General features: G+C 34.7%; 2 protein-coding genes and 2 long non-coding RNA genes across 16 annotated transcripts; 2 read left to right on the top strand and 2 right to left on the bottom strand.

Moving 5' to 3' along the window:
- Positions 1-791: 791 nt before the first annotated feature.
- On the bottom strand, positions 792-4,326 carry LOC105976133 (uncharacterized). 12 transcript variants are annotated; one of them, XR_016034448.1, is made up of 8 exons: positions 4,023-4,321; positions 3,675-3,775; positions 3,455-3,493; positions 3,165-3,233; positions 2,743-2,816; positions 1,799-1,916; positions 1,334-1,688; positions 792-1,087 (listed from the first exon to the last, which is right to left on the bottom strand). It is a non-coding gene; the product is annotated as an uncharacterized LOC105976133 (long non-coding RNA). The 12 variants fall into 12 exon arrangements; XR_016034455.1 differs by having other exon boundaries at positions 3,675-3,760; XR_016034456.1 differs by having other exon boundaries at positions 3,704-3,769; positions 4,023-4,077.
- Positions 4,327-4,431: 105 nt separating this feature from the next.
- MMT (methionine S-methyltransferase) lies at positions 4,432-10,908 on the top strand. Its single transcript, XM_012984807.2, has 12 exons — positions 4,432-4,761; positions 5,813-6,006; positions 6,143-6,349; positions 6,479-6,574; positions 6,690-6,878; positions 6,955-7,143; positions 7,257-7,493; positions 7,930-8,064; positions 8,341-8,661; positions 8,743-8,922; positions 9,006-9,971; positions 10,371-10,908. Exons 1-12 carry the CDS (start codon positions 4,545-4,547, stop codon positions 10,668-10,670), a joined length of 3,231 nt encoding a protein of 1,076 aa, XP_012840261.2. The 5' UTR covers positions 4,432-4,544; the 3' UTR covers positions 10,671-10,908.
- Positions 10,909-11,878: 970 nt separating this feature from the next.
- LOC105960580 (16.9 kDa class I heat shock protein 1) lies at positions 11,879-12,859 on the top strand. The gene has a single exon (XM_012984769.2). It carries the CDS (start codon positions 12,084-12,086, stop codon positions 12,705-12,707), a length of 624 nt encoding a protein of 207 aa, XP_012840223.1. The 5' UTR covers positions 11,879-12,083; the 3' UTR covers positions 12,708-12,859.
- Positions 12,860-20,145: 7,286 nt separating this feature from the next.
- On the bottom strand, positions 20,146-22,162 carry LOC105949043 (uncharacterized). Of its 2 annotated transcripts, XR_016030058.1 has the most exons (4): positions 21,986-22,162; positions 21,790-21,899; positions 20,999-21,061; positions 20,146-20,366 (listed from the first exon to the last, which is right to left on the bottom strand). It is a non-coding gene; the product is annotated as an uncharacterized LOC105949043 (long non-coding RNA). The 2 variants fall into 2 exon arrangements; XR_016030057.1 differs by lacking the exons at positions 21,790-21,899; positions 21,986-22,162 and adding an exon at positions 21,544-21,774.
- Between the last annotated feature and the right edge of the window lie 5,106 nt (positions 22,163-27,268).

Here is a 27,268-nt window from a genome sequence, read left to right as displayed (position 1 = left end):
CACAAAAAAAAAAAAAAAATTCAATCTTAATTTTTTTTCCAAAATCGGCTAAAGCATTGCAACCCAACAAGAAGTAAATATAGATTAATGTTCATCTACGCATATTTATCAATAATCGATGCTCGATTAATGTTTTTGAATTAACAAACAAAAGTTTAATAAAAATGACTTGTTGGTGGTGGTGGGGTGGTGGTGATGGTGCGGTGGTTGGGTCGCTGGTCGTCGCCGGCGCGGTGAAAGTCTCGTTGGTCGGTGTCTCGGCGGTCTGGTGGCGGCAATTATGAGTTTTTTTCTTTTTTTTTTCTCTATTTGTTTTTTTTTTTTTTTGTCTTGAACAAATGAAAAATAAAATTTGTTTCTATTGGGGTGTTATTTATTGATAATGGTATATTCATCATGTTTGGTTTTGATGTAATAAAATTAAATTAATTTACGGGCTTGAACTAATAAACTCTTTTATGTGTGTTTGAACTAATAAAAAAATGGGCTTGCATATATCCGCCCCTTACTATTATTATTATTATTATTATTATTATTAATAATAAGTTGACAGGTAAAAGTTAAAACAGCTAGGAGAGCACTATTACCATTTACCACATATACAATAAAATATGAATATTCTTTACAAGAAATAAAATAAAAATAAATGAATTAAAATATCTAACAATATTTTGAATTTCGGTCTAATTTTATATATATATATATATATATATATATATATATATATATATATACTAGTGAGGCCACACCGCGCCACGCGCGGTATATAATGCCCTGTATAGCTTGATGTATAGCTGAATTAATTCGATTGTTTTACAAACGAGAACAATACTCTAGTATACATGAAACAGACAAAAACAACAAAATAAAAGCAGAGTTAAATGACAAGTAGCAAGTGCTGCATGGAACCAACTCCTGTAAACAAAAACATAATTATCAATAAAACAAACCAATCCTATAAGCATAATAATTACAAAAACACATGTTTCAGGGCACTTCAAGGAGTTTGTAAAGAAATATACCCAAACACACACGGATTTCAAGGTACTTTTTTGAATGGCATCCCCATTAGCATTTTCAAGGATATCTGCTCAAGAGGAAATAAAAAGTTGAAAAAAACTGGAGCTGAAGGAAACAATGGCCCATATCAATGTGTGAAAAAATAAAATTGAGAGTACAAATAAACATAACAAACATGCAATTTAACTTGCGAAAATAAGACCATCAAGATACATAACCAGCAGATATCATTGCATAATATATCCACATACATATAAAACACAAATACAGTAACAATGAAAAAAACAAAAAGGAGAGAAATAAAGAAATATACCCATAAGTCATCTTGCGGAAGACGATTGGTAGTCACCTGCACACTTCGAAAACGTTATAAGAGAAATCGAACTTGGCAAACACCAAGGCATCAAAACTGGATTTAGAGAAAATCGAAAAAGCTTTTCAAAGAATGTCCAAAAAAAAATCTAATTCAATGCATTAATAAAATAAAAAATCAAGTATTGAAACAGATATTTGCATGATTACCTGCTATAGACAGGATGAACATTCCATAATGGTTAGTTAACAAGTGTTATAATTGAATAAGGTCTAGACTCTAGTTTACTGTAATTCTCCCTTGTGGAAATTCTTTCACCAGGATTCACCCTGCCCATTATTGGTGTCATTATCCCCTGGAAAAAAAATCAGGTAAAAGTTAAATAATTCAAATACCACAAAATCTTGTGACAAAGATAATTATATTATATCAATACATACAACTATCATTTTTTTTAAATTTTACCTTTAATAACTACATCAGTTAGGTTGGTACCAAAGAAGAGACTAATATATCTTCCATTGTCTGTGTACCTTCCTCAACTAAGATGCAGTGGTTCTACTACAGCCCACTCATTTTCATCCTGTATCATTAATTCATAAGGCACAAGATTAGGATTATTTTATATTTAGGACAACTACTATAACTGCAGATGGTTATTTAATCAAAACTTCGTAAGCATAACATTTCTTAAGATGTGTTTGAATCGAAAAGTTTCAATCGAGAGCTCAGAATGAGATTAGATACAAAATTCACTATAATGAATCAAACAAAGGCTCAGAATGAGACGTAATTCTAATAAATTCATAGTGAAATGATTCATCCAAACAAAACTATAGTAATATATTTGCTTATATAAAAACAAAAGACTTTAGTTAAATTTTCAGAAGAGAAATGGACATCTTACTGAAAAATAGAAATAGATTGTATTTAGTACTCTGTATTATATCGAATTTGCTGAAATACTCATTGAGAATTTGAGATTGTTGTAAATATTAACAAAAAAAAACCCTAGGATGCATTTTTTAGCACACAACCTCCTAAATGGTGTGTTTTTAGGGGTATGCTAAAAAAATGCACAATAGGGGAGTTTTTGCTAACAATTAAAATATGAGGAACTTTGTCACAGTTAAAGTAAATACAGCAAATGCAGGGGTGGTAAATGCAATAAAGCAAAAACAGAAATAGTAATGAAAGAAAAAGAGAACATCAAGTAAAAATTCCACAAATATATAACTTCAAAAAAATATCATGAACGTAAAAATTGAACATCAAGTAAGACGTAAGAGTCATGTTCTATTCAGCAGCTTCCAATTAACTTGAACTACGGGTATCTTTAGGTCTCGTTTGATTCCTAATAATAATTTAACCTTCGTATTTACTATTTACTGAAGTAGTGTTCGGTTTACCTTCTTAACGATGCTACACCTTCCAGTGTTATCACCTGCTTCATTTCGTGTATTTGATTCTGTTAGTTGTTAATCTAAAATTGCAAATAAAAAACAAAGGTGTCAAGTATGGGTATAAGCACCAAATAAATCAAGTTATAAATCAACACATCAAAAACATCTACGAACTAATATAACCAAAACCAATAAAAGATATTTTAGAAATTAGAATTTTCTGGCAACAACAAACCACAAAGAATGACACATGTATCTGATACAAATAGAAAAGTATATCATAGAAAAGTATATATGATATACTTTGCTGATGAGCAAAAAGATAATTATCAATAAACAATAATCAATAAACAAACCAAACATGTACGCACTGAGATTAAAACTGCACATATATCACTACTTGTCAAGGAGGTGGTAAAGAAATTTACCCAAGAACACACATTGCTGAAATCAAGGAGCTTATCTGAGTGGCATTCCATTAGCATTTTCAAGCATATCTGTTAAAGATGAAATAAATATTGGAAACAAAGGCCCATATCAGTAAATGAAAAAAACCAAACTGAAAATACAAATAAACATAACAACTTAACAAGCACAAAATTTAACTTGCGAAAATAAGTCTAACAAGATACAATATCAGATTTAGTTGCATGATAAATACACATAATTATATGCACAAATGCATCAAGAATAATACAAAAAAGGGAGAGATATATACCTGACACGTCCAAATGGTAATAAAAGAGACAGCCAAAACCTAACAAAAACAATGGCACCAAAGCAGGATTCAGATAAAATCGAAAAACAAAGGTACATAATCTGGATCGGAGAAAATCAAAAACAAATCCACAAAATTTGGATTAAGAATAAAACAAAGATCAAGCAAAAAAAAAATGCACAAAACACGCAAACAAATTTGAAATTACAAGCAAACATACATAAATACAATCAGAGAAGAGTAGTAAACCGTCCATTAGCATTTCGAAGTATCACCCCATAAAATGATTGGAAGAAGGGCACGAACCTGTCAAAACTAACGCTGTAAAACAAAGGCATTCAGATTCAATAGAAAACGAAAACAAAAAATTGAAATAAACATACAAAAATACAGTAAGAAAGATAACATAGAGGCTTATGAAAGAAAACCTATAGAGAACAGAGCAAAATCCAATGTATCTCGTTTTTTAGAGAGAAAGGGGAAAACTACAACGCTGCAATGAATAACGAAGAAAGAAAACAAGAGAGAACAAAGTGAGAGGAGAAGAAAGAATTAACCTACAACCTACCTCTGGCACAACGTCAACAGCGAGATGACAGACGATAGAAAAGCAGAGGAGAAATTAGGGCGGCGGCCGAAAGTGAGCAGGGATGAGTTTTCTAGGCAAAACGATGCCGTTTTGTGGGAGTTTGTAAAAGAAAATGAAAAATTAAATGAAATGGTAATGACGTGTATGTAGCGCGTGAGTGTGCGAGTGGTGAGAGTATGAAAGAGAATAGGAAATTAAAAGGGCCCACCATTTTTGGTCCGACCATAAATAGAGCATTAAATATAATTCGAAATTAAATTGCATTTGTGCTTTGCGCTGGAAATTTTCCCTTAAAACGGCGTCGTTTCGTGCGATTTTGTTTGAAAAAAAAATCAAAATGTTTATTAAGTTACTATTCATCATCGCACTACATCTTTATAGGTTTGTAATATATATATATATATATATACACACACACAGCCACGCCATATTACACCACAGCTTCTTCTTCTTCAGTCCTCTGCAAACACACACACCACACACAGTGATCAGCGTTGAACAATGGAAGAATTTCTGAACCAGTGCGAACAGTCCGGCGACGCAGCGTACAGTGCGCTCCGATCACTCCTTGAGCGGCTCGAGGATCCGACTACCCGGACCGATGCTCGGATCTTCCTATCGGAGCTCCATAAACGGTTCAACTCCAAGGAAGCCTCCGAACGCTGCCTCCAGACCTACCATTTCCAAATTCAGGAAATCTATCTCGAACAATACGAAGGTAATCGCACCATTTCGACTTCGATTAGTATTCGCATTCCGCATATATACGTATAAATGTACGGATGTATCGTATTTGTATATACGCGTGTATTTTTGTGGGTGTATGCTTGCTGTGTGATTTGATGGAGAATTTGTGTGGGGGAGGTTAATTTGGGGACAGAAATTTCGATTATGGTTATTGGATATTGTTCATGGAAAGAAAGAAAAAAAAAGTCTCAAATTCTGGACCCCCAAATTGATTGTTGAACGTCGATATCATGACTTTGTATATAATTATATATGAACCTCAAGTAGGATGGTTCAATTATTGAGGCCATGGAATATGCCTTCTTCCGGAACAGAGAAAAATGGCTTTGACTGGCACTGCATCGATTGCTTATTCACCGATACTTTCTTGGTCTCTATTTTTTTTTATATAATACTAATAACATGATATGAAATTATGAATACAGAATGGTACTACAATCGCAACGATTTTGAGAATTTAACTGAATTGTAATGCAGTGAGTAAAATCTCGTGTTTTCGAGTATTATGTGAAGTATGGTACATTCTACTCTTGCAAATAGTAACTGCTATAGTTTAGAGCACTAAGGATGCCGATAGCAAAGGAAACTAACTGTGCCTGTGATTCCCTTAATTTAAGTTTGTTTGTAACTTTTGAGTTTCTCATAAGCTCAAGATAAGCTTGGAATTAGAAATATTCTTTTCAGTGCCTCCACAAATCAGTTGCAAGTAGCTGTATTGGATAAAAATACTATTTTATATCTTCAACGAACCTCAGGCTTATGTTAGCGGCTAACTGAATTTCGACATGCTATGTTTCTCCTTCGTGTATCTGATTTGATGTAATCCCAATTTCAGATTGTGCAGCTTAAATGTATCTGTACTACTTTATTGTTGGCCTTAGTTTTCCCTCGGTTTCCGTAGAATTTGAATGTTGATCAATTTAATGTGTGATTGTACTATACTGATGTAGGTTTTAAACATTTTTTGCTCTAATAGTTTGCACTTGTTTGCTGCCTCGACATTTTCCTATCACCTGTTACAGGTTTCCAGAAGAGGAAGAAACTTATAATGATGGTAATACCGAGTATCTTTGTACCCGAGGATTGGTCCTTCACTTTCTACGAGGGACTCAATAGACATCCAGACTCCATTTTCAAGGACAAGACTGTATCTGAGCTTGGCTGTGGAAATGGATGGATATCCATTGCAATTGCAGAAAAGTGGTCACCCTTGAAGGTTCATGATTCCTTAATCGTACTATTATGTTTTATTTTTCTGAATGCCTTTTTCTTGTCGTTGCATCTTTTCTCCGGTGAAGAACCTAATTCGTTATGCATGTCTTCTAACATTGCGCTAAAATACTATTTTGCAGGTTTATGGGCTTGATATAAATCCAAGAGCAGTGAAGATTTCTTGGATAAACTTATATTTGAATGCTCTGGATGACAACGGCCAACCAATTTACGACGGCGAGCAAAAAACTTTACTGGACAGGGTTGAGTTTTATGAGTCTGATTTGCTATCTTACTGCAAAGATAATCACATAGAACTCGAGCGTATTGTTGGATGCATACCACAGGTATTTTCATGAAATGGTTTTCACACATTTTGCTGATCATTTTTGTCAATGTTTTGACATTATTCTAAGGTTGTTAGAAAATGACTCTTTATAGATGCTCGAATGTTTCTCATTTTGTTCCGCTTGCAGATTCTTAACCCTAATCCAGATGCAATGTCAAAAATAATTACGGAGAATGCTAGCGAAGAATTCTTACATTCTCTGAGCAACTATTGTGCTCTTCAGGTTGTGTGCTATTTCAACTATCTATTCTTATTTTATTCCTAATGTGCTCATGTCTATTTCGAAAGCATACAGAGCTGCTTTCACTTATTTCTTGAGCTCTTACTTGTTCTTTTAGGGTTTTGTGGAGGACCAATTCGGTTTAGGTCTCATTGCCAGAGCCGTTGAAGAAGGGATATCTGTTATAAAACCTCTCGGAATTATGATCTTTAACATGGGAGGTCGCCCTGGACAAGCTGTATGTAAACGTTTGTTTGAAAGGCGTGGTCTCCGTGTTAACAAGCTTTGGCAGACCAAAGTTCTTCAGGTTCTAACATTAACTTTAAGGAACTTTTTGTATCCAATCAAGCAATACATTTTCAGAGATGTCCTATTTACTGCAGGCTGCTGACACGGATATTTCAGCTTTAGTTGAAATCGAAAAAAGTGGTCCCCACCGTTTCGAGTTCTTCATGGGACTTGCTGGAGACCAACCGATTTGTGCCCGAACAGCATGGGCTTATGCAGAATCGGGTGGCCGTATTTCTCATGCTTTATCAGTATATAGTTGTCAAATACGTCAACCTAATCAGGTTTGGGAATTTTTCCATGAATAGAAGTTTGTAGGTACACTTAGAAAATTAACAGTAATGGAATCAGTTCGGTAAAGAGATAGTGAGCCTGATAGTGGCTGCTGCTTTGACAGGTAAAAAAGATATTTGAGTTTCTCAAAAATGGACTCAGTGATATCAGAAGCTCGTTAGATTTGTCCTTCGAAGATGATTCTGTTGCAGATGAGAAGATTCCATTCTTGGCTTATCTTGCCAATGTTTTAAAAGACATTTCGTTTTTCCCTTACGAACCACCAGCAGGAAGCAGACGATTTCGTAGTCTTATTGCTCGCTTTATGAGAACATACCATCATATCCCGCTTACTGCAGATGTAAGTAAAACTGTAACTCTCGAGGTTGCTCTAACAGTACATTATTGCTCTTATTCATAGTGATTCAAGCTACCTAAGATTCTTTTGGTTTTTGCTTTCCCAAGTGTTTAATTGGCTTATTTGTGGGGCTATAGTCAAGACCGATGAACTCTTGAAATTCTGGAAATACGAAACCCGATATGAAACCTTAACATAAATGCACATGCACACACTGCTGATGATATATTTATGGACATTTTTCCACTTAGTTTATATTTATTTTTGATTGGTTACTCTTGCTGCTCATTTTTTTATGGAAGATCTTTCCAAATTTCATTTGTCTATGGAGAGTTCTACAATTTGTCTTCACTGTGCACAAACGCTTCATGAACAATATTTTCACCTTTTTTTTTTATTTCTGATCGTGATCTTTTCTTCTTCTATTTTGGTGGGCTAGAATGTGGTTGTGTTTCCTTCTAGATCTGTGGCAATCGAAAGTGCTCTCCGTTTGCTGTCACCGCGTCTTGCCGTCGTTGATGAACAATTATCCCGATACTTACCGAGGGAATGGTTAACAACCTTAGATATTGAGGTATGGAGGTGCCAAAGTCATTTTGCGTCCATTTTATCACTATTAGATCTTTATTATTTCTCTAAAATTTAAATATCATTGCCTTCGAATTCAGCTTGTTTTATATTAATATGTGTATGAAAAAAATATTATAACAGCCATCGTGATAGGCAGCTGACATTCTTGATGTTCACCTTAAGATGCTTTGAAGAAACAATATTGAATATTTGTCGCTGAATTTCCGGGTGTTCCCTAGTGAAACTCTTCTTTTTCGTAATTTCCTTTTTCCCTTTGCAGAAGACGGAAACAGGAGAAAACTCAGAGGAAGTAATTGCAGTCATCGAAGCGCCACGTCAGTCAGACTTGATGGTAGAGCTGATAAAAAAGTTGAGGCCAGAGGTAGTAGTCACTGGGATGGCTCAGTTCGAGTCAGTTACCAGTTCATCATTTGAGCATCTATTAGACACAACAAGAGATATTGGATCTCGTTTATTTTTGGACATATCAGACCAGTTTGAGCTCTCTAGCCTTCCCAGCTCCAATGGAGTCCTCAAGTATCTCGCTCGAAATCCCCTGCCTCCACATGCAACAATCGTTTGCAGTTTACTGAAAAATCAGGTATACATTTATTTACTAACATTAAGGATATATACAGTCTGTACGCTCCTTCGACCTCGTTAATTATTCTCTGGAATCCAGGTTTATACAGATTTAGAAGTGGCTTTTGTAATATCAGAGGAGAAGGAAATGTTTAGAGCTCTAAGCAAGACTGTTGAACTTTTACAAGGAAGCACTGCAATAATTAGTCAATACTACTATGGTTGTCTTTTCCACGAGCTTCTAGCTTTTCAGCTTGCCGATCGACGTCCACCTTCACAGGTTAATCTACTTGGAGAATGTTTTTATTTTAAATTTGTAGATAATCGAACTCTTTTTCACTTTTCATTTATCACTTTCTTTAGAGAGAGGGGGAGAAGACTAGTGCTACTGAGGTCAATGGATTTTCCAGCTCAACTATCCAAATATTCGATGATGCCGAGTTATCAATAAACGAATCTGACGACTCTTCACTGATTCATATGGATATCGACCAAAGCTTTCTGCCCATAACGACACCAGTTAAGGCTGCCATCTTCGAGAGTTTCGCAAGACAGAATATAACAGAAGCTGAAACCGATGTGACATGTGGCATTAGACAATTGGTCAGCAGCACTTACGGCTATCCATCCGATAGCAACACTGACTTCGTTTATGCCGACTGTCCTGTGGCACTTTTCACTAAGTTGGTGTTGTGCTGTGTTCAAGAGGGTGGTACTCTGTGCTTCCCGACCGGTACCAACGGAAATTATGTATCTGCTGCAAAATTCTTGAAGGCGAAAATTGCGAGCATTCCGACAAATGCAGAGGCAGGTTACAAGTTAACAGAGAAAACACTTACTGCTGCATTGGAGAGTGTTAACAAACCATGGATCTACATTTCTGGTCCGACTATTAATCCCACTGGCTTGCTTTACAGTAACGAAGAGATAACCGAGTTATTATCTGTATGTGCTAAGTTTGGAGCAAGAGTTATTTTAGACACTTCATTTTCGGGCGTGGAATTCAATTCCAAAGGCTTTGCTGGATGGAATCTGGAAGCTACCCTTAAGAAACTTTCATCTTCTAATCCAAACTTTTGTGTATCTCTACTTGGGGGATTGTTTTTTAAGATGCTTAGCAGTGGGCTTAAATTTGGATTTCTTCTCATAAACGAGCCTTCTCTGGCGGATGTTTTCCATAGCTTTGCCGGATTAAGCAAACCTCACAGCACTATCAAGTACACGGTGAAGAAATTGCTGGATCTCGCAGAGCAAAAAACGGGGAATCTATTGGACGCTATAGCTGAACAGACGGAGATTCTGGGAAGTAGATATAAACAATTGAAGCAGGTAAAATCTCTTGCATCCTACAAACATCATTCATTCGCACTGATTTTTATTTTTTTTAATTCCGTATAGGTTTTACTAACTGCAACATTTAATTTGGCACTTCTCGACATTTACTTCGAACGAGCTTTAACCAAACCGAACACAAATCGAGCTCAAATTTCTTGATTTTTTTTTTTTTTGAATTTATTGCATTTAGTACCCCCATTTTTATATCGAATTGCTAAAAAATATGTGCTGTTTGTGTTATCGGATCGAGCTCAAACAAGATTTTACTGAATATCGATCCCCGAATGGAGTATCTGAGTAGTTTGATTTAATTTCTGACCCTATTCATCAGTATTAAACAGCTTGTAAAAAGATAAATATCTGATGCTAACTTGACTGTGGTTCATGTGACAGACACTTGAAAGTAGTGGCTGGGAGGTGCTTGAAGCTCAAGCGGGCGTTTCCGTTTTAGCAAAGCCATCAGCCTACCTTGGCAAAACGGTCACAGTTAATAAAGACGATAGTAGCCTTGAAATAAAGCTGGATGATAAAAATATAAGGGAAGCAATGCTTAGTAGCACTGGCTTGTGCATCAATAGTGCTTCGTGGACCGGAATTTCGGGATACTGCCGATTCACTATTGCGCTCGAGGATAGTGATTTCAACCGAGCGTTGGATTGCATTACTAAATTCAAAAGCTTATTTGGCAACTGAAAAATGTTGCTGCCTTGTAAGTTCTATTGTTGTGTGTGCATTTGGTGTTGTTTTTCCCTGTCACAACACATGGTGGTTGGGATGTAGATTAATTTGTTGAAGTGGTAAATTGATGTTTGCCCTTTGGAGTGAATGAAATACAGGGTTTGTTTTGTTTTTCTTGTACTACTTGTGTATAGCAAATGCAATTGTGGCTTGATTGGATTTTCTGAAATTATAGTAAAATCATTTTAGACTATATATGGGTAAAATTCCCTTTCTACTTTGTTTGGTATCACTTTACTTCCTCTTACTCTTGATTGCATTGATTTGTCCATGTACTTCAAAAATTGTCTCAATATGGCCCTCGATGTTAGTTGTCAGACCGTTGACATTAACACCGTTTGACCTAAGATCTAAAATTATAAAAATGTCACATCTCTCAATTTAAATGATTATTAAAAAAACAAAAAAAAAAACGAAAAAATAAAAAAATAAAAAAATCAAGACAATGAGAAAACATAATCCACGACGCTAACCACAGTTTATTTTTTTATTTTATTTATTAAAATATTTTTTTTTTAATAATTATTTAAATTGGGAAGGGTGGTTTTTTTGTAATTATTAAACTTAGATCAAACGGTGTTAATGTCAAATGTTTGAAACAATGGCGATAACCACATTGAGACAATTTTTCAAGTACAGCAGGGACAAATCGATGCAGTCGCAAGTAGAAGGGGTAAAGAGATATCAAGCCAAATATAAGGGGGAAAGTGGAATTTACCCTCTCTATATATCGTAGAACCTCGATAAATTAGCAACCTCGCTTAAATAATAATTTTTTACGGTCCCAACTCGATAAAATCGTACTAAATTATTAGCTCGATAATTTAATATTTTGCTAAATTAGTAGAATTTTATCTATCTCAACTATATAAATTTATATAACTGTATTAATTTATAAAAGTTTAACTGTATATATGATTTTCTAAGATAGACATCATAACCATCCATGACAGTAGATAAATGAATTTGAAAGAGGGCGAAATTTATAAACTATGTACAGTACGAATAAATTTCATTTTCATTCATTCCATATATCATAGGCCTTGTTTTGAAAAAGTAGTTACTTGAGTAGCTAGAGAAGTAGTTCATTTATGTATATCAATACTCGTGACCTTTCCAGAGTTTACTCCACTCTCTCTCTCTAGAACAATGTAATGTCCTCTCTCTCTCTCTAGAACCATGTAAACACCTGACGTAACCCTCTAGAACCATGTACACCACTTCTATAAATCCCCTTCTCAGTTCTCTCCTTCGCTCAAGAAAAAACTCACACATTCAATACCCCAACCAGCACACACTAATTCACACACACTTCCTACAGAGCAAAGATATATATATATATATATATATATATATATATATCAGCAAATGGAGACAGCAAAGAACCTCACAATGATGACGATCACATTCTTAGCCCTGGTGGCGTTTCTTTTGCCAGCCGCCACCACCACCACCGCGCTCGTGCCCTACACGCGCTCCCCGATCTGGGACTTGATGATGTTCCCGCCGGAGGACCCCTTCAAGATCCTCGAGCACTCCCCCCTGGCCGCCCTCTCCAGAGACGACGACGGCGCCGCCGTGGCACTGGCGCGGGCGGACTGGAGGGAGACGCCGGCGGCGCACGAGATATCCCTCGACATTCCCGGGATGAAGAGGGAGGACGTGAAGATCGAGGTGGTGGAGGAGGAGGGCCGCGTGCTGAGGGTGAGCGGCGAGCGGAGGACGGAGGAGGAAGTGAAGGACGAGCGGTGGCACAGGGTGGAGCGGACCGCCGGGAAGTTCTGGCGGCAGTTCAGGATGCCGGCGAATGCTGACGTGGAGAAGGTGAGTGCTCGCCTTGAAGACGGTGTGCTCAGGATCACCGTGCCCAAATTGGCCGGCGATAAACTGAGGAAGGAGGCCAAAGTGATTGACATTGTTGCTGATGATGATCAGAAGAAGAGCACTAATTCAGGGGAGGGTGTCGTCAGAACCACCAAGCAAGAGCTGTAGAACCACCACCTCCGCCGCCACTACCGATAGGCGATAGCAAGAGATTGTAATATTATGCGTGTTGTTTCCAAAATTTTGTGTTTCTCTTCTATCATGTGTATGTGTATTATTAATATGATTAAATAAAATGATATATTCATGATTAATTAAAATACTAATGCACGTTATGGTAGAATCATAAGTCTACACACTAGCAGCCCACTTTGGTTTACGTCTTGCAAGCTATTATTATGCAAAATTATAGGTTTATCTAATGCATTTATATAGTTGACTATGTACTCTTGCATTACAAATGCAAGCTATTATTATGCAAAATTATAGGTTTATCTAATGCATTTATATAGTTAACTATGTACTCTCGCATTACAAACAAACAAAGTCGTAACAATAGAATACGATTCTTATCGAAATGGTGAGAAGAGGCATTCTTTTGTGCTCGAACTCACTTTTAAGTATTCATGAGCTCACAAGCCAACAACGAGTTTTAATGTTGATTTAAAATATAAATAGCATAATGAGCATTTATTGAATCGACTCATTAGGCTAACGAGTCAGTTTAACTCATTTACATCCCTAGATAATCTTTATATATAAAAAAAAAGTTTTCCCCAAACCCTAGAAATAATTTTGTAAAATATTGTAACCCTAAGGGCTTTTCTGTCTTTTCATTTTGGTTGGTTAATTTGGAGGTTTTTTATCAGCAATTCTTTTTATTGACACGATAAACAAACGGGTCTTTCTAGGGTGAGATCATGTGTTCTAAACTTTTATGAGATACCCATTTAAATTGCGACACATGTCCCATCAAAAAAACTTATTTTTTCTCCATTTATGTATTGTCGCAAATACCCTTTTTACAATTATTATTTTAAAAAATCAGCAATTATAAATTATTAATGAAATGTCAATTTTACCCTCTCTATTTTAATGCAATTTTAAATATATATTTATTGCTGAATTAAAATTTATAACGTAAATTATATCATTATTCGTAAAAATCATTAAACCACCCATCCAAAATTGCATCAACCTGAATTCGAACTTGTAACCATCTAAAAACATACAAGAATACTTACCATTAAGACACAACACATAATTGACAATAAACTAACAATACGGATGTATATCACTAAGCTACAATTTATAATGGTTATAAAACTTATATAAATAATGTTAAATAAATTATTAATTCTCATATAATTATTATTATTATTATTATATATTAAAAATATCCCATACTAACAAATCTTTATATAATATAATTTAAAAATCTAAGGAAATGTTGTTCAACTCGTGTAATTTAAAAATGAATTTCGAAAGAATTTGAAGTTTGAATTGAATCGTAAATTGTAAGATTTAATTAAATCGTAATATTTGAATCAATTAAACTCATGTGTTTTCAATTCAAAAACAATATTCAAAGATTTGATCGATTAAGCTCAACTCATTTCAATTCGTAGACAATATTCAAATATTTGAATCGGTTAAACTCAATAATTTACAATAGCGTATTAATCAATCTGTGTATAGTTAAAGTTTAGTAACCTTTTTTTATTGAATTTTATCATAAAAATAATAAAATTTAATTCATAAAAATCGTAAGATTTAATCTGTTCATGGTTAGATTAAATCTTACGATTTACGATCTAATTCTTACGATTTTACGAATTAAATTATTATTTTGTTGTTAAAATTGAATTAAAAGGATAGTAGACTTTATTTATAAATAGTTAACTCGATTAATACGTTTTTGTTAGTGGTTGAACTTAATCGATTCAAATTTTTGAATAATATTTACAAATTAAAAGGATTTGCGCTTAATTGATTCAAATCATACGCTTTAATTAATCTTATGATTTGATTCTTGCGTAATTTAGGAATTATTTTTTTATGATAAAATTGAATTAAACATGTATCACACTTTAATTAATAATAGTTAATTTGATTAAGACGTTCTTGTCAATAGTTGATCGCGCTAATGAATCGATTCAAATATTTGAATAATGTTTACGAATTGAAAGGACTTGAGCTTAATTGGTTCAAATATTACGCTGATAAAATATTATGATTTACGATTAGGTTCTTACATGTGTTAGGAATTAAATTTATTATTTTTTATGACAAAATTGAATTAAAAAGATATTAGACATTACTTATAAATAGTTAAATCAATTATGTAACATGTTATGTCAATAGTTAAGCAACCGATTCAAATATTTGAATAATGTTTACTAATTGAAAGGATTTGTACTTCATCGATTCAAATCTTACTAATTGATTAAATTAAATATTAAAAGAAAATTCACAATATAGTATTTGTAGTATATAATTTTATTTTAAACTAAGAAAACGACTAATTGGAATGAGTTATAATTTTTTCTTCTTCTAAATAAATATATTATTTGATTTTTTATTTGGATTTGTCACACTATCGATTAAATAACATAAATGAGTTTGAATTAAGTTATGCATTTTTTTATATTTAATTGAGCATTCTTTACATTTTTAAATGGTGGAGTTTATTAATACTTCTAATATTATATAATTAATGATAGATGTTTGGCCTATTGAACTGCAATTCTTTATAGTTTTCAAACTTTATTTTATTAAATTTGTTAATAATTTATTTAATACCATTTAAAAATAATGAATGTTGCAATTAATATTTGAATTAACAGTATTTATACAATTATGGTTAAATATATCATAGTAAGTTAATGTGCTTGGATGGTTAGGAGTGATAAATGTATTAAGAGGTCACGAGTTCTATTCCTAATGAATGTATTTTTTTCGATTATTTATCAAATAAAACTCGGTCACAATGAATTTAAATTAATTATTTAATTAAAATATAGTAGGGTCTAAATTAGACAATTCAATATTAATCAATTTTATATTAATTTAATAAAAAATAATCGAAGGATAATTTGGTAAAGTACTTCATTTTTTAGAACATAAACCATGTTATTTTCCTAGGGTCCAGATTTAATCTTAGAAAATTAATGGTGATTAATGCATATCTCAAATAAGTTTAGAACATGGGTATCTCACCCTAGAAAGACCCTAAACAAACTATACACTAAACACGAAAAATTGAAACCCAAACTACTCTCAACTTCATCACGCAAGACCCTCTAGAAAAAAACCCACTCTCCCACGTTATCATGATCTTTGAACACGATCTGCTATTTTAAATAATATATATTCTTTCTTTTTCTTATCCATCGACAAATTTGATTTATTTCGTTAAATTTCCTTTTTCTTCCCTTTTAATTACTCAAGGTTTATTTCTTCAAGAAGACCTTTTTCATTTCTTTTTCGAGGTTATGTATTTTGTTTTTAGAACTTGATTTTTTCTAATATTTTCCTTCTATGATCTACAAATGTACTTATACTAGCTATAGCACCATCTCTTCAAGAAAGCTTCTTTTATTGACGTTGCTTTCTAAAAAAATAATTATTCCGATTACTTTCTTAATACGAAGACACCCAATGGATCGCGTGGAGCAGCCGGAGGCGGTGGAACTAGGGCCATTATTTGCCGTGGCCGGCGGCATGGCTACTGTCGGAGTCCTCTTTGGTGTTCCCTGATATCTCATGACTCGGGGTGTGAGTTTCTCTTTTATTTTCTTCTTCTTCTTCTCACTTACGTTTTTTTATTTTCTTTATTCTCTTCTTTTCACCTCTTATTTTTCTTATCGCATTTTCTCCTAACACATGAAGAATCAGTGTTTCACTCTAATATATGCGTTTATTTTCAAGAAAACACAATCATGGCATTTTTGTGATGGTGATGAGTTCGGCTGCTTTTATGGTTGTACGGAGTGGCAAGATTCCGTTTGATTTGAAGTTTTCATCTAGGTGCTAATATTCTGAATGCTCACTTTTCCTGGAATTCAAGAACCAAATGGTTTCTGATGTATAAATTCAGAGTGAACATAACTTCGATGTAGAATCGATGTAGAGTGTACTGAGAATCGTGGTGTATTGAGAATTAAATTTGGATACTTTGAATTTATTTTGTTTCTTTTACTGTGTTTTAGAATAATTCTTAAGGTTGTTTCTAAAACAGGGATTTGTTATCTTTAATCATTTACCAACACCCCTAATCGAGATTTTTTTTAATTTTTATTATAATAATTGTTAATTGAATTGAGGAAAAATTGATGTGTATTCTTCTCCATAGGAGGCACTATTTATACACATAGAGAGAAAGCTATACAAGGAAATTACTAATTACAATGAAATCAAATCTCCTAACTTATGTAAAGTATATCAAATCAAATCCCTAACTTATTTCCTAAGAATATACATTAACAGCCCCCCTCAACCTCAAGGAGGGTGACAAACCAACTTGAGGTTGTAGACCAAATCACGATGACGTCCCTTAGGATGAGGCTTTGTGAAGATATCTGCAAGTTGATCTTTGGAAGAAACTGAGAAGAGCTTGAGAATACCTTGAGTAATGTGTGAACGGATAAAATGACAGTCTATCTCAATGTGTTTAGTCTGTTCATGAAAGACATCATTGTGACTAATATGGATAGCACTCTGATTGTCACAATGAAGAGGAATGGGAGAGGATGTTGATACTCCTAAGTCCTTGATAAGCCATCGAAGCCAAATGAGCTCAGATGTGGTATCCGCAAGAGCACGGTATTCTGCTTCAGTGCTGGATCGGGCAACAAATGTTTGTTTCTTACTTCTCCAAGATATTAGAGATGTGCCAAGAAGAAAACAATAACCAGTAGTTGACCTGCAATCAGTGGGATCTCCAGCCCAATCACTATCGGAGAATGCTCGAAGAACTAGAGGTGACTCAGTAGAGTAGAAAAGACCATGAAAAAGAGTACCCTTTAGATATCGAAGGATGCGTAGAACAGCAGCATAGTGAAGCGATCTTGGAGCAGATAGATATTGACTCACTTGATGAACCGCATATGAGATATCAGGACGAGTGACAGTAAGATAGACTAGACTGCCCACCAAACGCCTGTAAAGTGACGGATTCGACAACAATGTCCCCCCTGCGGGAGTCAAGTGAGTATTGAGTTCAACGGGAGTATCAATGATCTTGCTATCAGTGAGGCCGGCTTGAGATAAGAGGTCAGATGCATATTTGGCCTGAGTAATGTAAAGACCATCTTTAGAGTGAGTAATCTCAAGTCCCAAGAAGTAGCTGAGGTGACCAAGATCTTTCATTTCAAACTGTTGACTCAGAAAATCCTTCAATTCTTGAATTCCACTAGGATCATCACCAGTTATGATCATATCATCCACATATAAGAGGAGGAAGATGGAGCCTTTGTCAGTACGACGGAGAAATAAGGCAGAATCATAACAACTGGCAGAGTAACCCAAATGAGATATAGTGGAGCTGAATTTGGCAAACCAAGCTCGAGGGGCTTGTTTAAGACCGTAAAGTGCACGACGAAGATGACATACCTTGTCTGAATCAACAGAGAGTCCTGGCGGAGGTTGCATATAGACATCTTCAGATAGTTCTCCATTTAGAAATGCATTTTTAACATCCATCTGAAATAGATCCCATCGACTAGCAGCGGCAACAGCCAAGAGAGCGCGAACTGAAGAGATTCGAGCAACTGGAGCAAATGTCTCCTCATAATCAATTCCATACTCTTGAGTAAAACCCTTTGCAACAAGACGAGCCTTATATCTCTCAATGGATCCATCAGAGCGAGTCTTGATCTTGTAGATCCACTTACATCCAACAACAGACTGTCCAGGAGGGAGAGTAACAAGATCCCAAGTATGGTTTTTAGATAATGCATCAAGTTCCTCTCTCATGGCATTTTGCCATAAAGGGTTGGTGGAAGCCTCATGATAGGAGTGAGGCTCGTGCAAAGTGGCAAGAGTAGTGTAACAATGATAGTCAAGTAGATGAGAAGGAATAGATCTTACCCTATTTGAATGACGAGGTGGTGCATGGTCTGTAAGATCCTCAGGCGGAGCAGGAGCAAGGGACTCATGGTCAGAGCTGGGCAGTGCGTGTTCTACCTGTTCATTCTCCACCTGTTCATTTGGGGTTGTGCTGGAGCGAGGAATAGAAGTATTTTCAAACAAGTCGACAGGATAAGGAGAATCATCCGAAAATATATCTAACTCGGATGAGGTACTCAAAGAAGGACGAAAATGTGAAAGTTCAACAAAAAGACGATGTTCCCAAAAGACAACATGACGAGAGACACGAAGACGATGAGAGATAGGATCATAACACCGATAGCCCTTTTGAGTTTCTCCATAACCAAGAAAACAACAAAGGCGAGACCGAGGCTCGAGTTTGTTGTGTTCGTGTGGTTGAAGAAGGACAAAACAAGCTGTACCAAAAGAACGGAGTTGATGATAGTTTGGAGATTTCATAAAGAGGCGCTCGTATGGAGTTTCATTTTGGATAACAGGACTTGGTAAACGATTGATAGCATAAACTGCATTCAAGGCAGCTTCACCCCAGAATGGGGAGGGAATTTTCGCAGAGAGAAGGAGAGCACGAACAGTGTCAAGAATGTGACGAAGTTTTCGCTCGGCTCGACCATTTTGTTGAGAGGTCCCTGGACAACTAAGGTGGTGAACAGTGCCATAGGAATGAAGGATATTTTGAAAGGCATTTTGAGTATATTCAAGAGCATTATCAGATCGAAAAGTTTTGATGCGCTGTGAAAATTGAGTTTCAACCATTTTTGCAAAATTACTATATATGGACAATAGTTCTGAGCGAGATTTCATAAGAAAGATCCAACTATAACGAGAATAATCATCAATGAAGACAACAAAATATCTCGAGCCACCAATACTAGTAACGGGGGAGGGACTCCAAACATCAGAATGAATTAAGTCAAAATTTTTATTAGAAACTGATGAACTAGTACTAAATGGTAAGGCTGGTTGTTTTCCTAACTGACACGAGGTGCAATCAAAATGTTATTTAGACACAGAACCTAACAGACCTTTAGAAGCTAAGTGCTGAAGACGAGATTTAGGAGCATGACCAAGGCGAGAGTCACTACAACACATATCGTCATTTATAGCGTTTCAGAAATGCTATTATAGGCTACCATAGCGTTTTTACAAACGCTATGTCTGCCGGAGCTATAATAGGTCCTAGTCTTATTATAGCGTTTTGCAAACGCTATAGTATGTTTGCCAACTATAGCGTTTATTATATGCTATTGTATGGTTTTGAACAACAGCAAAAATACGCTATTGTAAATTACGATAACATCTTTTTCTCGCTATTATTGCTCTTCTACATCATTTTTGAAATGCTATTGTAGATTAAAGATAATTCTTTTTTATTGCTATTATTTTCTAATATAGCATTTCAATGTGCTATATTAGTCTTTTAATGCTTGTCTCCATGTTTCGCTTTCAATAGCTATCAACTAAAATAAAATTATCAATCACATGAAACATAAGTATATTAAAAATCAACAATTTTTATTAATATCGATTAAATTTATACAAAAAACACATAAAGTTGTCTACTTGAAGTCATACTACTACAATACACAGTAAATAAAATACATGCGATAATATCACGAAAAAAATCATAATGGATCTCAATGAATAACTTGCGACTACATGAAGCCATTTCTTCTGAAATTCATCATTGTTCTACAGTTCTGTTTTACAGTTTTTGACCTGTTAAAAAAAGAAGGATACATATGTTAGTAAGGAATAACAGTAGTAATATATTGGAAAAAAATTACAATAAATTTCTAAGTCGCACATGTCTACTAGCCATGCCAGTTTAGTCTTGCCTATTTAATGTTTTACAAGCCTAATGTATGATAAAAAGAACTTCACAACTTGTAAGAACATAGATAAAATAATGTACAAATTAACTGGAATCAAGGATTACATCAATCCAACACCTCATATATATTCATGGATTACTAAGTAAATTCGATCAAATTCTCATACTCATTAAACTAATCAAACACGATCCTTTGAAAGTAAGAATTTTCAACTTCAATAATATAAAATATAAGGCATTGACATGTCTATCACTGTATATATAACCTTTAAGAAGTTCCTTAATATCATTATACAACCTAAGAGATCAACCACATATTGTATAGATAAGAATCCAACTGTGGCCGTCTCACTTCCAACTGCACCACCATATACATTTACAACATCTCAATAACTAGACAAATAGATTAAAATTATGTGTTATTTAGAATCACTATCAAATAAGGCGAATTCATGAAGGCATATACATACTAACTAACCTACTACTTCCATTCTGATGAAAGAAAAAAATACCTGACCTTATCAATAAAGAAGCAATATCAAATCAAGGATCATCAACATGCATTTGTGTTGCCCAATACCTGTTAAGAATTATGATAAAGCCAAATAAATTGAAATCCAAGGTGTTCAATATCAATTGAATCTACAGAGCAAAAATAGAAATGCATTTTCTATCTTACAGTATATAAAAGCAAATATAAACAATAATTGAACATGTGTGGAGAAATGAATAAAAATAAAACATAAACAAACTGAGCTATTAATGTAAAATTAGCACAAGGTAAATTGATTAAAAAAATCTCAATTTCAATATTGTCTCACCAAGCACAAGATTATAAGTTTGTAATGTCACTCAACTCAACGAAAAGTCTTCTTTCATTATCATCAAGGTCTTCTATACATATTTTAGCATTCAATGCCAGCCTGGAGAAAAAAAATGTGATGATCATACAATAATAATAAATTTAAAGGTATTCCAGTATTAGTCATGTAGATACAAGGGAATATGTATTACAAAAATTATAAGATGTTACTCTCTTTTTCACACCACTATTATTTTTACCCACAATTAAATTCCACACACAGAGTACACATTAACTAATGCTTATACGTTTCACCCCTGTCCAACCCTGAAATGCACGAAACCGAAAGAAATAAATAAAAATGGATTAAACAATATAAATAAGTCTATGAATACATATTGCAACCTGAGAATAACAAACCATATATAAATACGATTAAACTATTTTAAAACTAGAATAACGAACAAGAATAATTTAATGTAAAATTAAGGAGATAGGAAGCTTACAAATTGGGGAGTTTCTTGGAGGGTTGTGGAAGAAGAGTAGGCAGTTGGACACATTAATTTGCTCCAAACGACTTCTACCTCGCTAACCTACATCGATGATTCCGATTTCTCTAGCAAAAAAACTGATATTAGGGCATTTAGCAGAGCAGACAAATTAAATAAATAAACGAACAAACAGAGATTGAGAGACACTAACTATCCCTAGAACAAAGAGAAATGGCGAGATGGCACATCGACAAATCGACGCAAGGGAGACGAGGGTCTAGACCCTAGAAAGAGCGGATTTTGTGGCGCCGATAGGAGAGATATTTGCCGATTGATATTATAAGAAACGGCGAGGGGAATTGAATTATTTTTCCCAAAATATGTTATATTTTCACGGCCCACTAATATTGAATATTTCTATAGCGTTTTTTCATTCCAATTGCTAATTATTGAAATTACCGAAAATGAGTAATAGCATTTATGGTAAAAGCGCTATAAAAATGTGCTATGAAAAATCAATTTTCTTGTAGTGAGTGCCATAGAACAAGAGAAGGTGAAGAAGATGTAGATGTAACAGCAGCAGCAACAGAGACGGGAGCAACAGGTGGAAGACGAAGGTTATCCACGGGAAACATACGCCCAATTCTAGGCCCGGTCCCAAGCTCCTGTCCCGTCCTCGGATCCTGAACAATACATCCAGAGTAATCAAAAGTAAGACGGTAGCCTAGTTCAGCTAATTGTCCCACAAAAAATAGATTATAAGATAGATCAGGAATGTGAAAAACGTCGGGAACAAGAATATTGGGAGTTGAAACAGGCCCTAAGTTTTTACCATGTAAAGTGGAACCGTCTGCTATGTGAATATTTAAAGGGTGTGGAGCAGGTTCAAGTTTAGAAAACAAGGATGAATGAGGGGTCATATGGTTGCAACATGCGGAATCGAAAAGCCAAGTTTGAGACTTACCAGACAGGACTGAGAGAGCAGTGGAAAGAGATGCATTACCAGCCATACGAATAGCCTGAGCTATTATATCTTGTAGTTCAGGTGATGTAAGATGTATAGTGGATCCAGAAGACTGAGACACAGCTGAGGTGGAAGTCATTGGCGGAGTGGACTCGGTAACAGCAACGGTGGATTTGTTTCGACGATAACATGGTACCAAGAGCCAATCTCTGATCTTCTAGCAAATTTTTGGTTTCTCTGTGGTGTTTTCACCTTCTTCGTTTCTCGCTTCCGCCGAAACACCATAAAACCACTGTTGTGCGTGCGTCATTGCTCCGATTCAGATTCTGATCATACCACCAAGATCGTCGTTAAACGATCAACTCATCGGTGAAAATCAGACTGCCATCGGAGACCGCACGCGCCCTCACGCGCCCCGAGAAGGTTCTGCGCGCAGTTTCACGCGCCACCGTACCGCCGCCGAAGATTTTTCACGCGCCACGCGCCTCTACGCGCCACTCACGCGCCTCCACGCGCCTTCACGCACCGACGTACTGTCGCTGAAGATTTTCACGCGCCGCACGCGCCTCACGCGCCCCGCGTCTGCTCTTTTGCTGCTTTCTGTGACGTCATTCTACGTCATCGCTGACATCATCCTGTTAATGTATATTCTTAGGAAATAAGTTAGGGATTTGATTTGATATACTTTACATAAGTTAGGAGATTTGATTTCATTGTAATTAGTAATTTCCTTGTATAGTTTTCTCTCTATGTGTATAAATAGTGCCTCCTATGGAGAAGAATACACATCAATTTTTCCTCAATTCAATTAACAATAATAAAAATTCTCTTTTTATCTTTTTATGTGCAGTGGATAGTAATAATTGTGTGAGTGAGGCCAAAATTACTTTCAAGCTACTTTGAAAGGTATCGAATGAGATTTTGAAGGTAAATTATTTATATTCAATTTGGATTATCTTGATTATATATTTTTGGTGTGCCCATTTGATAAAACATGATATCGACCAGCAAATACAAGAAACCCGCATTTATGGCCTCTTCTTTTATCCAATTAGTCACCCTTTAGTTATTTTCAACAAAATTTGATTGGAGTATTAAATTGTGAAATTATAAACATATATATTATTCTCAAGTAGTGAACATAGGGTGTCATATGGTATATAGTTAATTTGGTGTTATTACCATCTTATGAGACACTACAGATGGAATATTTGTTTACAAGTAGAACATAAGGTGAAACGCAGGGTAATGTCTGGTGTTGGTGTTGTCTTAGGGGTATTAACGATATTTAGAAAGAAAAAAAATTGATTCTTAGATATCCTAAAAAACAAAAATAATTATAATTGTATATCGATCGTGATTAAAAGTTATGTTCAAATCTTCAAGGATAAGGTTCATAACTTGCATTGATATTTATTTTCAATTTGTGTTCTGAAATGATTAGAGGACAATCATCTACAGGTCGAGTATGTTTTGTATAGCTTAATTTGTGAAGCTGCTATGCATTATTAGTCTTGCGTGATTATGTAATTGAGATGTGATCCTCTAAATTATTACTTTTTTTTTTCTTTGCTAATATGTTTCAGATGTCGGAGCATTTTAACCAGAAATTATCGTTGACTTTTGAGCCGTTCAATGCAATGTTTTATTTTCAAGATGGGTGGAAACGATTCATCTACCCCCAAAATGCTCGCTTTTGATGGTTGGTTAAGTTTGTATTGGATTTAGTTGGAGAAACTGAGAAATAGCTATTATTTGATAAAGTGAAATAAGAAGTTCGATCTACCTGGGATCCTGTTGCTCTTGCTTCATTAGATGATTAGCTCCAACCTCATTTTGCCTATCACCATCATAATTTTCTTGATGTAAATAAATACATTTCATCAGTAATTTATAAGACAAATGGTTTCTGTTTTTTTAACAATCCAAATAGTAGTTGGCATATATTTCGAGTCTTCATCATTTAGTTTTGCTGTTGCTGATACCTTAACCTATTGTTGAAGAATTATATGGTATCCATGTCATCGTTGGAGTTAATATGGGAGGTAAAGATGTAATTCATACGAGTATCATTATCGATTACAATCGCGTTTTTGGACGAAATAGTTCCGTAGCATCCGTATGCATTGTTGCCAAACAAGACAAAAGAGGGATGGGATCCAAGTGCTTTCTTTGTTTTTGTTGAAGACTTTCGGAAACAATACAAGGAAAAGCACCCCAACAACAAATTTGCTACCGAACTATGAATTCTTATACTTTTTTACATAAAAAGATTTTTTTTATTTTCTAACATTTGGTCTTAATATTTTTTTCCAATATGCTCTTTTTCACGTCATGTACGTAAATCATTATTTTTCTCATTTTTTAAATGTCACCCCGTGGTGCATAGCACGAGAATAAATACTAGTTAAAATTGAAAAGTAAGAATATGAACTTCATCTTGGTATAAATTGATCCTAGCAAATTTAAAGATTCCCACTTCAAGTTCTTCAATCCAAGTTAATTTTACATTTCCTTTTTATATTTTAAGAACGATTGAGTATTGTTAGTTGTTATCTTTAGAATTGGGTTTGTGTCTATAAGTAATAATATTTATTTTTATTATCTTTATGCTTGAATAATATTGTGGATGATTAATAAATTGATCTGCAGGGTTGCAAAAGTGATAAATGGATGGGGTAATAATTAAAAGTTAAAATTGAAGAACTACGTTTAGTAAAAAGACGTCCGATATTTATCATTTCCAGATGGGTTAAATACAAATTGCACCCCTACATTATCATTAGTACCGCATATACCTCATGTACTATAAAATGTGATAGAGTGGCCCATCAACTTAATTGTCAATTCTCAAACCTTTAACATCGTTAGTTTATGTAGCACAATTACATTTCTACCCTTATATATATGATATAAATATAGATATTTTTGAATTTATTACTTGATCATTCTTTCAACTTTATTACGCAACACTTCAATTGCATCAACAAGTGGTTCTAGAAAAAAAATATCGTTTAGTGTTTGAACGTAAGAAATGAAATGCATGAATTTCAAGAATTAGAACTCCAAGAAGCATTTTAAGTCAGTATTTATTGCGATGAAAATTAAACTATAAAATTTTAGAAATCTAAAAATACTATCCAAAATAAAAGAGATTTATCAATTTTAGGTGATATTTTTAGGATGGGACAAAATTGCATAATTTCATAAATTTAAAAGGAAAGTATAAATAATTTTTAGAATATAATTTTTTTTTTAAAAATGGGTGAAATATTTAGGTTGTGGAAAATAAAATTAGTGAAGAAACATGAAAAAAAATTGAGGTAAATTGAGTACAAGAGAGAAAGAAAGAGGCACATCTTTTTATATCAACTTAAAAAATGGACGGATTCTTTAACATGGGTTCACTTTGTCGCATTTATAGTACACTGGTGTATATGCTACACTGGTAATAGTACATGGGTGCAGTTTGTATGTAATCATTTCTAGAAGGGAGGTGATATTCGCGGTAGCAAAATTACGAATGCGGGTTTAAAAAATCTACTCTCTACTTATCTTTCTTTCTCTACAATTTTATATTTAATAGCTTTTATATTAGAAATCGTTTCAAAACCCATGTTATTGTAGCAATTTGCAAAGAAAAATGAATGCATCGAATGAGGATCGAGAAACGGAACCCAATGGGGTAAAATTTGTTCGTTTTTGTTCTTTAATTCGCGAAAACGCGACTCACGACCAATTTGGACGCCGAAAAATACGTTTCACCACCAAACTTAGGCGAAAAAAAACTCGATTCACACCCGATTTGGGCGCAGAAAAGCACTTTCGGCGCCCGGTTTGGGAACCCAACATAGCTATCCACGCCCGGTTTGGGCGCGCGTGCTGAATGAGTTTAAATAAAAAAAAAAAATAATCATATATTTGTGCTACTATAAGGACTCGAACACGATCTCCTTCTGTTAAAGTTCTAATTTGCCTAATCAGCTAGGCTACAGTCATATCAGCAATAAATTCTTATTTAACTGTAATTATCTATTTCATTATACTGGGCAAAAAATAAACAAATATACACTGCTACTGTGATTCAAACGCGGATCTATTGTGTAATAGATAAAACACCTATCCAACTAAGCTACAGCAAGTCTTTTAAATAATACTAATTTAATTATACTCATTCAATTCGGTTATACTGGGAAAAAAAAAAGAACCGGACGACCGGTCCAGAACCGGCGTTTGGACCGAACGCTCGAAGTAATTTTCCACGCCCAAAATGGGCGTGGGAAAGCAGTTTCCACACCTAAATCAGGCGTGGAAACTGCTTTCCCACGCCCATTTTGGGCGTGAAAAATTCGAAAACCCAACACTAAAAACAGCCCAAAATCGCGATTTTCATGGGATTTTCACATGATTAACCACAAATTCAATCTATATATATACTTTAGATGATTAATTACGTTTCAAATTGACGAGATTTTCAGATTTGAGAGGATTTGTGAGAGAGGTTGAGGATTTTTTGTGAATTTTGGGGCT

This window comes from Erythranthe guttata, chromosome 2 (genome assembly GCF_056151865.1).
Source record: "Erythranthe guttata isolate IM_541 chromosome 2, IM_541, whole genome shotgun sequence".
Taxonomy (NCBI): domain Eukaryota; kingdom Viridiplantae; phylum Streptophyta; class Magnoliopsida; order Lamiales; family Phrymaceae; genus Erythranthe; species Erythranthe guttata.
This window is presented reverse-complemented; position numbering and strand designations above follow the sequence as displayed.